This window comes from Cebus imitator, unplaced genomic scaffold (genome assembly GCF_001604975.1).
Source record: "Cebus imitator isolate Cc_AM_T3 unplaced genomic scaffold, Cebus_imitator-1.0 Scaffold446, whole genome shotgun sequence".
Taxonomy (NCBI): Eukaryota; Metazoa; Chordata; class Mammalia; order Primates; family Cebidae; genus Cebus; species Cebus imitator.
The window spans coordinates 163,683-180,615 of record NW_016107761.1 but is presented as its reverse complement, the minus strand read 5'-3'; the positions used below and the strand labels follow the sequence as shown (position 1 = coordinate 180,615).

Here is a 16,933-nt window from a genome sequence, read left to right as displayed (position 1 = left end):
TTTTGAGACAGAGTTTCACCCTTGTTGCCCAGGCTGGAGTGCAATGGTGCGATCTCGGCTCACTGCAACCTCTGCCTCCCAGGTTCAAGCGATTCTCCTGCCTCATCCTCCCAAGTAGCTGGGACTACAGGCATACGCCATCACGCCCAGCTAATTTTTGTATTTTTAGTAGAGACAGGGTTCTCCATGTTAGTCAGACTGGTCTTGAGCTCCTGACCTCAGGTGATCTGCCCACCTTGGCCTCCCAAAGTGCTGGGATTACAGGTGAGCAACCGTACCTGGCTAGCATTTGGTTTTCTTGTGGTGATGGAAATGTTTTGTATCTTTAATATGTCAGTGACAGTATCTTGGTTATGATATTTTAGTATAGCTTTGCAAAATGTTATTATTGGTGAATATTGGACAAAGAGTACAAGGGATATTTCTGTACTATGTTGTAAAACAATGCGTGAATCCACAATGATCTGAGAATACAATGTTTAATCCACAATAAAATTTGAAGAGGTGTAGAAATTTCATACTTTAACAAAATTAAGGATTTTGGAAAATCTTGATCCTTTTTTATTTTATTTTTGCAATAGCCAGTAATACTCCTCTTAACAACTTTCTGTAAATTTGAAGTTTTCAATATGTCTGTGTGATGCTACTATAATTGGACTTTAAATTGTACCATAAGAAATGTACTGGCTTCTCTGACTTTTTGGAAAGACCTAAGACTTCAGTGAAGGTGTTACAGAAGAGAGGAATGGAAGAAAAGAGCTTTCCACAGGGAAAAGGCCAGAATCGAAGCCTTGCCCTTGAGAAATGGGAGTGGTGACAGCAATTAACATTCTAAGACTCCTAAGGGGAATCAGTCCACTCTACATTGTCAGTGGAGCCACCAGCAAGCTTTGTTAGGCCTGTGTTCTAGCTGTTTTCAGAGCTCATGTCAACTTCCTCCCAGCAGTGTTTCTCATAATCACAATTAGTCCTCAATGATTCATGAGTCCAGGAGCCCAAGGAATTTGGGATATCTAATCTACATGGTCTATCACTTTGTTGGAGGAAGGCAATCTTGAGGAGCCAACTTAAACCTAGACTGAAGCAGACATGTCTATTTAGTCAGGCAGTGATTAATGTTAGAGAAGCTTCCACAGAATATGGGAGTGTAGGTTTATAAGGGAATGAAATACAAATAATTTAACTTGTTAGGGGCTTTGGATTAGGGTATGGAATATGGCTGGTAAAATCCTCTCATCCTAAGTATTATAGCAAATGTAAAATAACTGCTTTGCAGAAGCTTAAGACTTGGGTACATTTTATTTTCAGCAGACTTTTCAATTTTGATATTTATTACTGACCTAGAGATTCCCAGAAGTGAACATTTTTATTTAGATATTGATATTAATTAGTAGGTGATAGGGATATTAGTATAGTACATTCCCAAGTAAGATAAATTGCCAGTTGCTTCAAAGCTTCCTATTTCAATTATTTCCCTAAGGGTTTCATCTATACAAAATTAGGATTTTCCTTTTAATAACAAAAAAATGGAAATGTAAGTTGATTAATAGCTTATTCAAAGAACTTTGGCACTCAGAGAGTGAGCTAGAGCTAGAATTTAGGTCTCCTAAATCTTATTCTAGGGTCGGTTTCCTTAGAATTGGCTGTAGGGATTGCACTATGAAGACTTACTAATGGAAAGAATTATACTTTATACTGCAAAAGAATGCCCTATTCTTTTTTTAAAAATTATGTATTATACTTTATTCTTAGCTACAAGTGGCAAGAGATATAAAGAAGGTGAACATTTACACAATAAGACCATAGTAAAGTATGCTATCAAAAGTGAACGTCAGGGTTGCATGTATTTTAGAAGCTGGATCCAAATAATTGGACTCCAATATGTGAAAAGTCAGATAACCAAAACAGACTGGAAGAAGATAACAAGATCCCAGAGAGAAAACAAATTGTTCTTTCGGATGTCAAACCTGTCTTTGAGATATCCATTACCCAAAGGGTCCTGGGCTTCTCTGTTTCCAAACATTAGGATAATGCAAATATTCCTGCTCATGGTGGACACACCCTGTGTTTACATCAACCAAACTTAAACCACGAGTCAGAGAAATCTTTCTCTAAATGAAGGTCCCATTTCTACTAACAGCTCAACTTCATAAAGGTATGACTGAGATGTTTTGACTAGCAGAAAGAAACATCTGTCTTTTTTTGCTCTGTTTTTATATTTAGGCTTTCACTTGTCCCAGTCAAGATTATTTAGAACTCCAATATGGAAGGTCAAATGTGTTCAAGGTTAAATGGTTAGATTTTCTGAATTTAAACAAAAAACCATAACTAACTAAAATTGAAACTTTTAATTATTTGTATTGTTATATTAAATGTTTTATATATTAGGAAAATAAAAATTTGTTTTTTGCTCTTATTCTCTGTCATAAGAAAAAGAAATTGTGACTCTGTTTACGATAACTATTAATAACTGTTAATAAGGCATAGTATATGATGGTACTTTAGGGCCAACCAAAGTAATATTTTAACAGTGAGGAATTGGTCTTTGCTCTATATACCTCATGTCTAGTTTTTCCTACAATTTTAATGTCATTCCTCATCTACCCCATTTGTGAAGGTCTCAGTTTTCTGCTCTTGAATGACTTATTTTAAAGGGTCACAATAAAAATTCAGATTTTTAAAATTCCATTTAGAATAACTACATCTAAAAATTCACAAGAAAGAAAATTTCAATATAAAATAATAAATTACTAATATTGAAATTTCAAGCATTAGTGATGACAACAAGGAGATAATTTGTAGCAGAATATTTCAATGGCAACTTTCTTAATATATTGTTTACTGTGTCCTATTTGTTATGACCACAGAAATTACTCTATATCCATCACAATTCATAAAACAGGCATGAGGAAGTCTTTTTTTTTATCAGTGCTTATGTCTAAGAAGATGAACCTCAGAGGTATGTCATTTTTCAATGCTATATTCTGAACAGACAGCACATATTCTTTATTTTTGAATAGGCAAAGAAATCTCAAAATATATATAGAGGTTATGGTTTGAAGTGTGTCCAGTATGAGGATAATATATGATCCAGTGGATTTAAAATTGGATTTTATTGATTAATAAAGGAAAATGGGGTACCTTCCAAAAGATAAAACAGCTGGAGTTGGGATGAGCACTGAGAAAAGAACACAAAACAGGCTTGTAGAGGAGGAAGATCTCAACAGGGCTGACTCTTACCTGCGCTCATATTCCAAACTGGCTTTTGAACACAAGCTGCATCCTTAGCCTTATACTAAAGCTAGGGGGACAAGAAATATAAAGGTGAAAATTTGTACAATAAGACCATAATAAACTGTTACCAAAGGTGAATGTCAGAGATGCACATATTTGAGAAACTGGGTCTAAATAATTAGACTCAGATGTGTGAAAATTCAGGAAACCAAACCGGAATGCTTTGTACAGAGAAAAATGGAGCAAATGTTCTCAAAAGTCTATCTTTTTTAATGTTTTCTTTCATTGATGTTGCTATCAATGAAAAACAGGTTTTAGGAGAGTTTCCAATCCCCTGAAACACTGAAGTTGAGTACACCAAGCTTTAGACTTCTGACATCAAGTGTTTGGATATGCAACACACTCTCTGGCAATTATTTCATTCATTCTGAAGACAGATTAGAAATCCAGCTCTATTTAGCTTAAAGATGAGTCCAAGATAATGTGGAGATGGTGTTAACTGCAGGTGTGTCAAAATCATGTAACACCTTTCCTCCTTCATTTATCTTTTTAAATGCAGACACTATTTCTATTTTTCTTTATCTACCATGAATCTAAGAAGGGACTCTATGGCTAAAAAACAGGAATATGTGGATATCAGTTACTTTAAATTTAAATTATTTTAAAATCAAGGCAATGCTAAATACAGTCTTTGATAAATTAAAAATAATTAGCTGATATACTTGTGAATGGTATTTAGCATCAGAGGGATATTTTGGTAAAATACGATGCTCTAAACACATACATGATAATAAATGCTACAACTAATAAAGTAAAATATAGAGAAGGACCTATTATCAAGAATTTGGACACTCATTTGTCCAGAATGTACTTAATCCTGTAGTCAGATGTCATAAGATACACTTGTGCATGATTATAATTTAGGAATGATTTTATTTTAGGATAATCAGTCTGGTGGTACGGTGTTCGGTGGTTTGGAGTGGGCACAGGTCAAATCAGTGAGATTCATAAAGAGGTTGTATTTCATCAGATGGGAAGTGATGAGGCATGTGTTAAGGGATTAGCAGTGTGAATGGAAACTAAGGAGCGATGAGAGGCATGTAGTAAAAGAATGCAAGAAGGTGATTTATTCCATGAAGGGGCAAGAAAAAGAGAAAAATTAAACATGATACATTGGAAGAGTGAAAGAATTTTACTTCCATTGATAGAAATAAAGGAGTCAGGTGGTTGTAGAGACATGAGTTGAGTCTACGGTGAAATATTTAGAATACATTCATTAAACTGCCAAAGGAAGCATATGAACCTTTGGAGAGAAGTATAGGAGGTAAATGTAGAATTGAGATTGGGCCATATTGAGTTGATAATAATTATTACAGCTAAGATAAGTCCTTCAAGGAAAAGCTATAGAAAAAAGAGAGCATGTTCTTCACACAGAAACTTAGAAAATGCTTGCAGTGATGGAATAAGAAAAATTTGAAATAATCATCCAAAAATACAGAAAAAATAAATTTGGAATAAAATCAGGACAGAAGAGTTTCACAGAGTTGAGAGTTTTAAGAAACAAACAGTTAAATGAGTTAAAAGACAAAGATTGAAGGTAGAATAAAAGTCTCTGGATATGATTTTTGGAAAGCTACAAGTGCCCTTTAAGAGTGCAATTTCTATAGATTAGTGAAGGTGGAAATTAGATTTTCAGCCCTAAATAATGAATGTTATGAGGAAATAAACCCAACCAATCATTTAGGAATGCTGGATGTGAAAGAAAAGAGATAATTAAAATGATAATTATGTAGCAAACATTCTTCTCCCTAAATTGGTTTGTATATTTTTTGTAATCAGCAAGTGAGAGTCAATCAAAAGCAAGATAAACCAGAGGATGCTAGAGAGGGGGAATAAATGAAAGAATATGGCACTGAAAGTGGTCAAGGGCATGAAATGAAAGGCCAGCCAATTATCGTCACTTAATGATGAGCACTAAAGTGATTCAATCATTCCTGTAGCAATTTTAGATCTTCAGTGCATTGGATTTAACCCACATACCTTTCAATTAGCCAATATTTATCCATATTTTACAGATAAAGAAATATGAAGTAAATAAAATGTTAGTAGCTTGTTCCAGGCCTCAAGAGGCAGAAAGAAATGTAGATTGTTTGGCGCTGAGGCTCATGCCTTTTCTAGGATGTGATGCTGTCACTCAGTCATAGTGAGACAAAGGCTGTAGTAGAGAGATATGCAGAGTGGGTGAGAAGAGCTTATGAGTCATGGGCTTGCGTGTTCTCCAGCCAGCTCATGGTGTTCCTCACAGTGCAGCAGAGGAACACATTTTGTGATAAAAATCTCTTCTGTGTCTTTTACTTCACTTGTCATGTCAGCTCTTTGAGGACAGGGAAATGTAATATTCACCTTGAAATGCCAGCATCTAGTAAAAATGGCACTTCATAGATGTTTGCCAAATTAATCAAAAATGAAATATCTACTTGGAGGCAGATCTGCTATATAGCCAACAAAGGTTACCAGATGTGTTCTTGTCTTTTATGCTAGAAAGTTTAAGCAGCCATTTCCCTACCATCTTTTTTTCTGAGACCATATGCAAAGGCTTTCTTAGAAAAATAAAAAGACTGAGTAGAAATAAGTAAACAGAACAATAGAAAAATAGAAATAACAAGACATAATTACCACTCACCTTCCTTTTTTACCAAAGATTGAAAGAGCCTAAATCCTCAGTAAGACCCAAAGTTCCCAGGAACTTCAAATTGTGTAAGTTACCTCCAAGACTTTAAATCTATTAAAAGTTTTGCTTCCTTTTTAAAAAAGGCTGAACTTGAGAGGAGATAAGGGGAAAACTCATTTGTTACTTTGTCTCCTGCGGGTTAGAGGTCAGATTACCACTAATACCTGTACTATAAGAGTACTACTACTTAACAGTTTATGAAGTGGTTTCTCTATGAGTTATCTATATTTGAACTTGCATATCGTAGTGAGTTATGTCATATTATCCCATTTTGAATATAAAAAATTAAGTTTATAACCCAAATCACACATCTGGTATGTCATAAAAAAACAAGATGCACATCCAGATTCTCTAATATACTATCTTTTCATGAGACACTGGCCTCATTGTTACTATACATCTGTCTCTTCTGAATCTCTCTTGGTAAGTTATTTATACATTTCATCACATTTGATGTAGTAGACATATGCAGGTAGTCCTTGAGCTTTGAACCATGTTTATCTTCATTGTTTATCATTTTGCCTACCATCCTTCCTCCCCTGGATACTATATGGAAGGATGTTCAGTGTGCATTTGAAAAGAAGGTATATTCTGTTGCTGTTGGATGGAATGCTCTGTCTATGTTTGTTAGGTCTATTTGGTCTAAAGTGTTTTTCAAGTCTAATTTTTCTCATTAATTTTCTGTTGAAATGATTCATCCACTGTTGAACGTAGTGTATTGAAGTCCCCTACTATTTGTGTTGCCATCTATCTCTCACTTCAGATCCTTTAATATTTGTTTTTATTTATTTAGGTGCTCCAGTGTTGGGTGCATATATATGTACAATATTTATATCCCTCTTGATGAATTGAACTGATCCTTTTATCATTACACAGTGCTCTTCTTTGTCTGTTTTTTGTTGGTTTGTTTTTTGTCTTTTTTTGAGATGGAGTCTCACTGTCACCAAGGCTGGAGTACAATAGTGCAATGGCTTACTCTAGGCTCACTGCAACCTCTGCCTCCCAGGCTCAAGCAATTCTCCTGCCTCACCCTCCTGAGTAGCTGGGATTACAGGCATGCACCACCACACCCAGCTAATTTTTGTATTTTTAGTAGAGATGGAATTTCACCATGTTGCCCAGGCTTGTCTTGAACTCCTGACCTCAGGTAATCCACTGGCCTCAGCCTCCCAAAGTGCTGGGATTACAGGTGTGAGCCACTGCACCCAAACTTCTTTGTCTGTTTTACAGTTTTTAACTTAAAGTCTATTTCTCTAACATATGTAGAGCTACCCTTGCTGTATTTTGTTTTCTATTTGTGCAAAATATCTTTTCTCATCTCTTCAATTTCAGTCCATGTGTGTCCTTAAAAGTGAGTAGAGTCTCTTTTAGGCAGTGTATAGTTGAGTCTCTCTTTTTTTAAAATCCATTCAGCTACTCTATGTCTTTTTTTATTGGAGAATTTAATTCATTTTCATTTGAAGTAACTATTGATAGGTAATGACTTACTAGTACCATTTGTTAATTGTTTTATAGTTTTTTTTTTTTTTTTTTTTTTTTTTTTTTTTTTTTTTTTTTTTTTTTTTCTTTCTTCTCTCTCTTGCTGTCTTACTTTGTGGTTTGATGATTTTCTGTAGGGGTATGTTTTGAATCAATTCAGTTTGTTTTGTGCTTGACTAAATATTTTCACTTTGTGGTTACCAAGAGGCTTACCTAAAATGTCTTATAGTTAAAACAGCCTGTTTTGAGCTGATAACAACTTAACTTTGATTGCATACAGTAACTTTACACTTTCAGTCCCTCTGGCCACATTTTATGTTTTTGATGTTGAAATTTATCATTACTTTTTTTCTTTTTTGATACTATATTTTGCTCTTGTTGTCCAGGCTGGAGTGCAATGGTATGACCTTGGCTCACTGCAACTTTTGCCTCCCCGGGTTCAAGCAATTCTCCTGCATCAGCCTTCTGAGTAGCTGGAATTATAGGCATTGCCACCATGCCCAGCTAATTTTTGTATTTTTAGTAGAGATGAGGTTTCACCATGTTGGCCAGGCTGGTTTTGAACTCCTGAGTTCAAATGATTTGTTCACTTCGGCCTCCCAATGTGTTGGGATTACAGGCATCAGCCACTGTGCCTGGCCCAGAATTTACCATTACTTTTAATGGGTATCTTTTGATAATTTATTTTAGTTGTAGTTATTATTAGTAATTTTGTCTTTTAATACTCGTACTAGGGATAAAATTGCTTTACACACCATCATTACAGTCCTAGAGTATTCTGAGTATGGCTCTGTTTTACTTATATTACTGAATTTTGTATTTTTTAAGTTATATGTTATTAATTCACAACATTTTATTTCAGATTAAAGAACTTTCTTTAATAACTCCTATAAGGCAGGCATAGTGGTGATGAGCTCCCTTCACTTTTGTGTGTCTGGGAAAGTTTTTATTTCTTTTTCATTTCTGAAATGCAGATTTTTCTGGGTAAAGTATTCTTGATTGGCAAGGTTTTTGCTTTCAGTCCTCTGACTATATCAACCCAACCTTTCCTGACCTGCAGGATTTCTGCTGAAAAATCTGTTAAGAGTTGTGTTGAAATTCCTTTGCATGTGATGTGTTTCTTATCTATTGCTCCTCTTAGAATCTTTTCTCTGTTTTTGAGTTTTGATTATTTTATGTTTTGTTGAACTCCTTTTTGGGTTGAATTTGATTGGAGATATGAACTTCTTGTACCTGGATGTTGGTTCTGTCTCCAGGTTAGGGAATCTTGCAGCCGTCATTTCTTTAAATATGGATTTTTTCCCTTTTTCTAACTCCTAGCTGTGGTCAGTCTGGCTTGTCTCCCATAATTTGGTCTCCCATAATTCGTGTAGCTTTTCTTCATTCTTTTTCATTCTTTTGTCTGTTTGCCCCTCTGACTGGCTAATTTCAAATGTTCTGTCTTTCAGCTAGCTGATATTTCTTCTGCTTGAGTCTGCCATTGAAACTTTTAATTGAATTTTTTCAGTCCAGCCTTTTTATTCTTTGTCTCTAGGATTTCTATTTGGTTCTTTTTTATTGTTTCTGTTTCTTTGTCAAACTTCTCATCTTGTTTGTGTATTTTTTTCTAAATTTTATTTAATTTCCATCAGTACTTTTTTTTGACTTAAGAAGATTATTCTGAATTCTTTGTTACTTCATATCCATTTTTTTCAGGGTTCATTATTAGAGCTTTATTAGTTTTTTTTGGATGTGTCATGACTCCCCAATGCTTTGTAATCCTTGTGTCTTTGCATTGTTATGTTTTCATTTGAAGAGACGTCCCTTCCTTCTGGCCTTTACAGATGTTCTTTGGCAGGGCTTACTATTTAGTCTAGCTTGTAATTCTTCAAGAGCCAGCTGGTAATGACCTTGGGCAGGCAAAGCTACCTGTGGGTTTTCTACTTGGCTGGGATGCTGCCTTTGCTCTGATACTGGCTGGGGCTACTGACTGGGACCTGCTGCCTGGCAAGATCACTGGCTGGGCTCTGTTATCACACAGAGCTACTGACTGGGTACTGCAATGGCTTCTGGTCATACTTGTCACAGAATTTATTCCCTGGCTGGAACATTGTGCTTTTTGGGATTTGCTGTTGGGTAGGGCTGTAGGCTGAACTCCAAAGTTAGGTGAAGTTGCTGCTTAGAATGAATGGGACCAGAGGCTACACTCCTTAGAAAAGCACAGTTGAGGGTTGCTTCCCTTTTAAGGTGGAACTTCCTTATAAAGTTGCTTCCCTGTAAGATGGGCTTTTGGCTGAGTTGAGTTTGACCTCCCAGGTCAAGCAGGTCTAGCCCTCATACTTCTCTGAAAGACATGTAGGTGTTCTTGAGTAGGCTTTTTGGCTGAGTAGAGCCATGGATTGACTTCCAGGGTCTAGCAGGTCTACCTCATGTGTCTTTCTGAATGGGTGGAGGTGTGCATCTCCTTGTCTTGGCAGGGGTCACTGGTGTGGACTCTGAGACTGGGCATGAGGACTAGCTATCTAAGGACTCAAGCTAGGTTGAACTTCCCACCATGCTTCTGAAGATGATCAGCTTAGCTTTGTAAATGAACTAACAGTATCTCTGATTGGGCGCCATAGCTAGCAAGAACACAGAGATATCACCATGATCTGTGTGCTGGTCACTATGACCTCTGCCTCCTTTCTTTGTTTCTACCTGACACCAGGTAGTCTAACTATATTATCCCCAGTGTTCTCCATGAGGTAAGCCCAGAGTTGGGTTTCTGAGAAGCATCTTGGAATACTAGAGAAGCTGAATGACTGCCTCTAGTTTTTCTTTTCTACTGTAAAAAACATGGGCCCAGGAAAACCCTCTTTGTCTGGTATTGTGTTGACTTTGGCAGGGAGCAAGGTGGCAGGGTTGTAGTGAAACTATGCTTCTTAGTCTTCTAATTTGGTTTTCATTCCATGTACCATGTGGTTGTCTCAGGTTAGTGTCCAAGTGTTGGGGTATTTTAAAAGATATTCTGGTCTGGGGATAGTTGCTAGTTGAATGTTCTGTGGAGAACAGTAGAGTCTGGGACTTTCTAATCTTCCTTTTGCTGACATTACCAGAAAAAAAACCTACCTGCCCTGGATACTGAGGTAAGTTAGTAAAGAGGTAAAGCTTCCAAAAATTGCACTGCATAATTCACAGACTTCAACTGGCTTATTTAAGTCTACATTATGTCCTTATGAAAGCACTGCTGTCTCTCTAATGCAAAGTAAATATATTGTATATTGAAAATAAGCCTGTCATCTTGGCCTCATGAATTATCTAAACTATTTGGTCAAGGCTGGAATGTTGTATACAGTATGCATTCCTAAGGAGTTATTCTTATGATTCTTGGATTCAACAGCTTCTGTTTTTTTCTGACTTTTTTCAGATTAATATTCCTCACATTTTTAAGTGGAAACAGATAACCAGACTTGGGCAAGTGAATTTATTCTCCTTAGCTTATTTAGTGACTGGTGCACTCAGGTCTCCCTGTTTTCCTTGTTCTTGGTCACATACCTCATGACAGTGCTGGGGAACTGTCTCATTGTTCTTCTGATCAGGCTGGACAGCCGACTCCATACTCCCATGTATTTCTTTCTCACCAACCTCTCCCTCGTTGATGTCTCCTATGCCATAAGCATAGTCCCTCAGCTATTGGCGCATTTTCTTGCAGAACATAAAGCCATCCCATTCCGGAGCTGTGCAGCCCAGTTATTTTTCTCCCTGGCCTTGGGTGGGATTGAGTTTGTTCTCCTGGCAGGGATGGCCTATGACCGCTATGTGGCTGTGTGTGACCCCCTGCGATACTCAGCCATCATGCACAGAGTGCTGTGTGCTAGGTTGGCCATCATATCCTGGGTCAGTGGATCCATTAACTCTTTCATGCATACCACCATCACCTTTCAGCTGCCCGTGTGCACAAACAAATTTATTGATCACATATCCTGTGAAATCCTAGCAGTGGTCAGGCTGGCTTGCATGGACACCTCCTCAAATGAGGTCACCATCATGGTGTCTAGTATTCTTCTTCTGATGACACACTTCTGCCTGGTTCTTTTGTCCTACATCTGGATCATCTCTACCATCCTAAAGATTCAGTCCACAGAGGGAAGAAAGAAAGCCTTCCACACATGTGCCTCTCACCTCACGGTGGTTGCCCTGTGCTATGGCACAACCATTTTCACTTACATCCAGCCCCATTCTGGTCCCTCAGTCCTTCGGGAGAAGCTGATCTCTGTCTTCTATGTCATTGTTATGCCCCTGCTGAACCCTATGATTTATAGTCTAAGGAATAAAGAGGTGAAGGGGGCCTGGCATAAACTATTAGGGAAATTCTCTGGGTAACATCAAAGCTGGCAACTTGATTCGTGAACATCACTTTGAGAAAAAGCTTTGCCTCATGTGTTCTTCACCCAACTCAGATATGACAGGGATAATGTATGTTGCCCTGGCAACCAGGAAGGAGATGACGTAACATGTACTGCGGCTGTCACGTAGGAGGCTGAGTGGTTGAGTTGGATCGGGTGTGAGATGTGGGGATAATTTTCTATCACAGCAGTATGATTAGTGGAGTTAGCTACTGCTGTAGTAGAACCTTCCAAAATGTCTCAGTCTCCACTCTTACATCCTGGTGATAACTTTAAGAAAGTACTACTTACTGTTTGGGTATGTCGCATTATTTATAATCATCAACCTATTCATATATCTTACCTTGGACAACTGGTTCTTATTTATCCACATTTTGTAAAAGGTTGTAGTGTTTGCATTTAAAACAAAATGCATTTTCACTTTGAAGACTCACTGAAAATAATTTGGTTGTTTGTGTAGCCACATGCAGTAATTATGAGTCAACATTCTGAGAAGGATGCTGTTGTCAAGGCTTATTAAAATGATTCTGTGCAGGAATCATTCTAAATGATTCCTTCTAAATGTGGACAAAATGTCTTTCTCTGAGTGCTGGAGGTAATTCAGTGGAGAAATAACAACTCAAATTCTTGTTTTGCCTTGATAGGGTTAAAAATGGTTGTTCATAATAAAGACTATTATTAGCAAGGAAAATGTAAGTTTCAGGTACTACTTGACAGTACTCAGTTTGAGAGGAATTTTACTGCGTAAGAGGTATCATTTAACATATTAAAAATGTCCAATCTCAGAAAAATTCACAAACCCCATTTTTTAATGTTTAGAAACAAAATAAGCACATAAAGTGTGAGATAATTTATAAAACATCAAAGACATAGTTAATCCAAGAAATGACAGACTCTTCAGCCAATACCAATGAAAGAGAAGAAAATGTTAACATGAATTTTGAGGAGTCAGGATAGGTGCCTCAGCTGTGCAAATGTTACCTTCAAATTTCCATATTAAAAACTTTTCTTATTCCTTCTCACACATACAACAGGGCTCCAGTCAACTTTCTAAACCTAGTCATCTGAGCTTGTGGGTAGGTCTCACTGCTGCTAGAATTTCTCAATAATACAAAAGAAGAAGAAACAAATATATAAGGTAAAGAAGGGGAAAGAGGAGAAAAAATATGATAGTAGCTGATCATCTCACTTCCTTGAAGTAATATAAGTCCTGTCTCTTCTTTCAGTAAGTTAATTTTCTGTTCTTCCATTGGTAATCACATTGACACAGAACCTCAGGTTTTTATGAAGGTTCATATAATCCAAAGCCCTTTTGAAATATCAGTTTTACCTTAATAACTATCCTGTCTTAAATTTTGCAAGGTAGGCAAACACCCCCAAAGATGTCAATGACAGCAAACTAAAATTTCTATTGGTGTTAAGCATTCTCAATGGAGCGTCTAGTATGCACCAGTGACAATGAATGGTTCTAGAGACTCTGTAGTGAATATGATACAATTCTGGGTTGCACAGCAGGGATGATGGACAATGAAGCAATTGTAAAGTAATGTTGTAAATATTACAGATAGAGTAAGGGGTGATTGCAGAGGTCTTCCTGTTAAAACATAAAACAAAACAACAGAAAAGGTCTAGATTGAGACCAGGAAAGCGAGAAGGCAAGTTATCCAGATGACAAGAAATTGGAGCAAAGGAAAAATTTCTGGAGGCTGCACTTGTAGGGCAGAGAAGAGTGAGGAAGTAGTGAGGATGAAGTGGGTGGGTAGGTATGCACTGGTTCATGGAGGGCACTGAATGCTACGTTATCTTTCAACTTTATCCTAATAGCAATGGGAAGTCAGTAAAGACTTTTTAAGCAGAAGAATGGCTTCATAAATTTTACTCTCTGAAATATCACTGGCAAATGAGATAGAAAAAGAAAAGATTAGAAGCAAGGAGTCAATCTAGTGGGCTGCTCCATTAATACCATTTAGACACTAAATGGTATTAGAGGAATCTGAACTAAGAGTGTGACAGTGGTCTCAGGCCTGCAGGGCTGAGCTCAGCAGGCTGGATGAGCATAGACAGGTCTGCTTATGGTAAATCCCAAATGGAAAAATATGGAGATCACTGATTTTGAAGCACAGGTGCAGATAAAAGGGAAAATTGCATAATTAAAAGGGGAAATTGCATAATTATCATCATAGTAAAAATTTCAATGCTGGTTACCCAGACAATAGGCCTTGATGACATAGTTCACTAATTAGAAAAGTTATTGCTGTATATACGCTGTAATGTTGAGGATGCTGACAGGAACAACTCACTCTGTGTGGACTTCAAAGGATCATTGACTTATGATGAGCTTCTGTGAAATACAACCAGGCCCCTTAGAGGGAAGCCCTGGATAGTAAAAAGTCTAGGATTCTGGCTAATGAATAAGCATTTGGAAACATTTTGCCTGATTATTTAGCTCTCTGCACGGCCTTAGCATTGGAAAAATTACATCCTTACATGCACCTATGATTTTTTACCATTAAGATTTGACTGATACTCATTCTCCCTCCTGCTGTGTGTAGAGGCTCACATCTGTAATCCCAGCACTTTGTGAGGCCAAGGTGGAAGGATCACGAGGTCAGGAGTTCCAGACAAGCCTGGCCAATATGGTAAAATCCTGTTTCTACTAAAAATACAAAAATTAGCCAGGTATAGGGGTGCATGCCTATAGTCTCAGCTACTCAAGAGGCTGAGGCAGGAGAATCGCTTGAACCCGGGAGGCGGAGGTTGCAATGAGCCGAGATCGGGCCACTGCACTCCAGCTTGAGTGACAGGCGAGACTCCATCTCAAAAAGAAAAAAAAAATTATTTCCTCCTAAATCTTATATGAAATAATCTAACCAGTCCTTCCAGACACAACTATGCTTTCTTGATCACTAGAGCAAAAAGAATCCATTTCCTTCTGAAAGTTTTTTGGCTGTACCTTTATTCATTTCATAACTCAGAAGACAAGGACCCAGAGGCAGGCACTATGCATACCCACCTAGCCCAGCCATGCAGGTCCCAGAGAAGTTCATCTCTCAGGAAAGTCTGAGAAACCCAAACTGCTTCCCTTCACAGGCAGACATAAGGCCTGGGAAGTGTCTGTTCCATCCTGACACCACACACTTGACACTTCTTTGCCCCCTGTCAACTGGAGCCCACCTGGGATCATCTTATGAGAAGGACTCAGCAGGAGCACAAGGTGTTCATCCTCAACAGACCAGACCACAGAATCTGATCCAGACTGGTGATCCAGTTTCCTTCTAACTTGGTTTGCTCTTGATCCAAGAAACAAGTAGTGCAAAGAATAGGTTGAAATATAAATATTTTGTTGAGGATTGGCATCTATGTTCACAAGAGACATTGGTCTCTAGTTTTCTTATGATGCCTTTGTCTTTTTTTGCCTTTTATTTGGGTAATGCTGACCTAACAGAGTGAGTTAGGAGGAGTCCCTGTGCTTGTATCTTCTGAAAGCAATTGCAGAGAATTGGTATATTTTCTTCCTTAAATGTTTGGTAGTAGTCACCAGTAAACTCAACTAGGCATGGTGCTTTTTGTTTAACAATATTATTGCTTATTGATTCAATTTATCTACTAGATATAGTGGCTTTCTTGCTGATCTTGTCTCATCTTCAGCCTTACGAGACAGACCATGCTCTGAACGTGGACTGGTTTCCTGAGCCACAGAAACTCCAGGACTAGCAACTTTTTTCGGTTTTCTTCCTCAGCAATGACTCTTCTTCTTTCTCTAGGAAAGAACAGAGTTTTATGCTCTTTCTCTAGTGGCTCAGTGTTTTTTTCACCAAGGGAGACAGACTTCGTAGGAGGGAGGGTGTTTTCTACCTCCCATAGTACATGTTGCTGTCTTTCCCTTGATGTGCACGATGAAGGAAGCTTTTTCTGGTTTTCCACCCTCCTCCAAATATTCTTGTTAAGAACTGTGTAAAAGTCTGAGGAGAAAATCTTGAGTATAAGTATGAACTCCTTTTTTATTTGTGGCTCCTCCCACTCTATACTCATAGTACTTGACACTCAGTTTCAGCATTTTAGCAAATAAATTCCTCCTGGCTTGTATGTTGGCCTCACTTTCCTCCCATGCTTTGGCCTACATAAGGCAGAGCTCATTTCCCATGTCTTTTTGGAGGTATCTATCTTTCTTGAGTTTTCATGCTTATAGATATCCTGCAACTTTAGCTAATGAGTTCAGAAATAGTTATGATTTTGTAGATTATCTGGCCTTTTCCTATTTAGAATGAAAGCAGTTTCTACAGCTTTTTATAATCTATATAGACTCTAGACTAGAAGAAACTTAAGGTCTGTTTTAACAGCTAAAGTATAAGTGGGTAAATGTGTGCTAATTTTCAGCTGAATTTCTACAGCAATGGAATTTTTCCAATATGACTCAAAAAAACTATACAACTAATTATTTCAATTCTATGGGTATTTAGAAACTGGGGAGAAGGATGAGAAGAATATCTACTTTTTCTCCTTATTGCCTGGAATATTACAGAACTTTTGTCAGAGTCACTCAGTGCTATAATATCCGAAGCTATGATAACATGATGGAATGAAGTAGTGATGTTACACTGGGTAAGTAAAGAAGATTTTGTAACTAAGTAAGGGATAGTAGGGAAATAAATGAGTTGGCATGTGGGTTGACAAAATTAATCAACAGGTTGGGGAGTAGTTAAGCAATTGCATTTGTGAGTTTTGAGATGATGATAGTTGTACAATGAGTGGACAAGTAAATGGTTGTGCTGAGGAAATCCCAGGCATTTGGCTGGGTAGCTGAATGATTAATGGATTAATGATTCACTTAAAAGGTGCTTGAAGGCCAGACACAGTGGCTCACACCTGTAATCTCAATACTTTGGGAGGCCTAGGCAGGTGAATTGATGAGGTTAGGAGTTCAAAACAAGCCTGGGCAACATGGCAAAACACTATCTTTACAAAAAATTCAAAAACTGGCTGGATGTGGTGGTGCATGCCTTTAGTCCCAGCTACTTGGGAGGCTGAGTTGGGAGAATTACCTGAGCCCGGGAGATTGAGGCTATGGTGAGTTGTGATCACACCACTGTACTCCAGCCTAGGTGACAGAGTGAGACTCTGTCTC

General features: G+C 37.7%; 1 protein-coding gene across 1 annotated transcript; it reads left to right on the top strand.

Annotated features, from left to right (window-relative positions):
• The first annotated feature begins 10,793 nt into the window (after positions 1 to 10,793).
• Positions 10,794 to 11,891, top strand: LOC108291096 (olfactory receptor 2F2-like). Its single transcript, XM_017511277.1, has one exon. It carries the CDS (start codon positions 10,961 to 10,963, stop codon positions 11,783 to 11,785), a length of 825 nt encoding a protein of 274 aa, XP_017366766.1. The 5' UTR covers positions 10,794 to 10,960; the 3' UTR covers positions 11,786 to 11,891.
• The last annotated feature ends 5,042 nt before the right edge of the window (positions 11,892 to 16,933 follow it).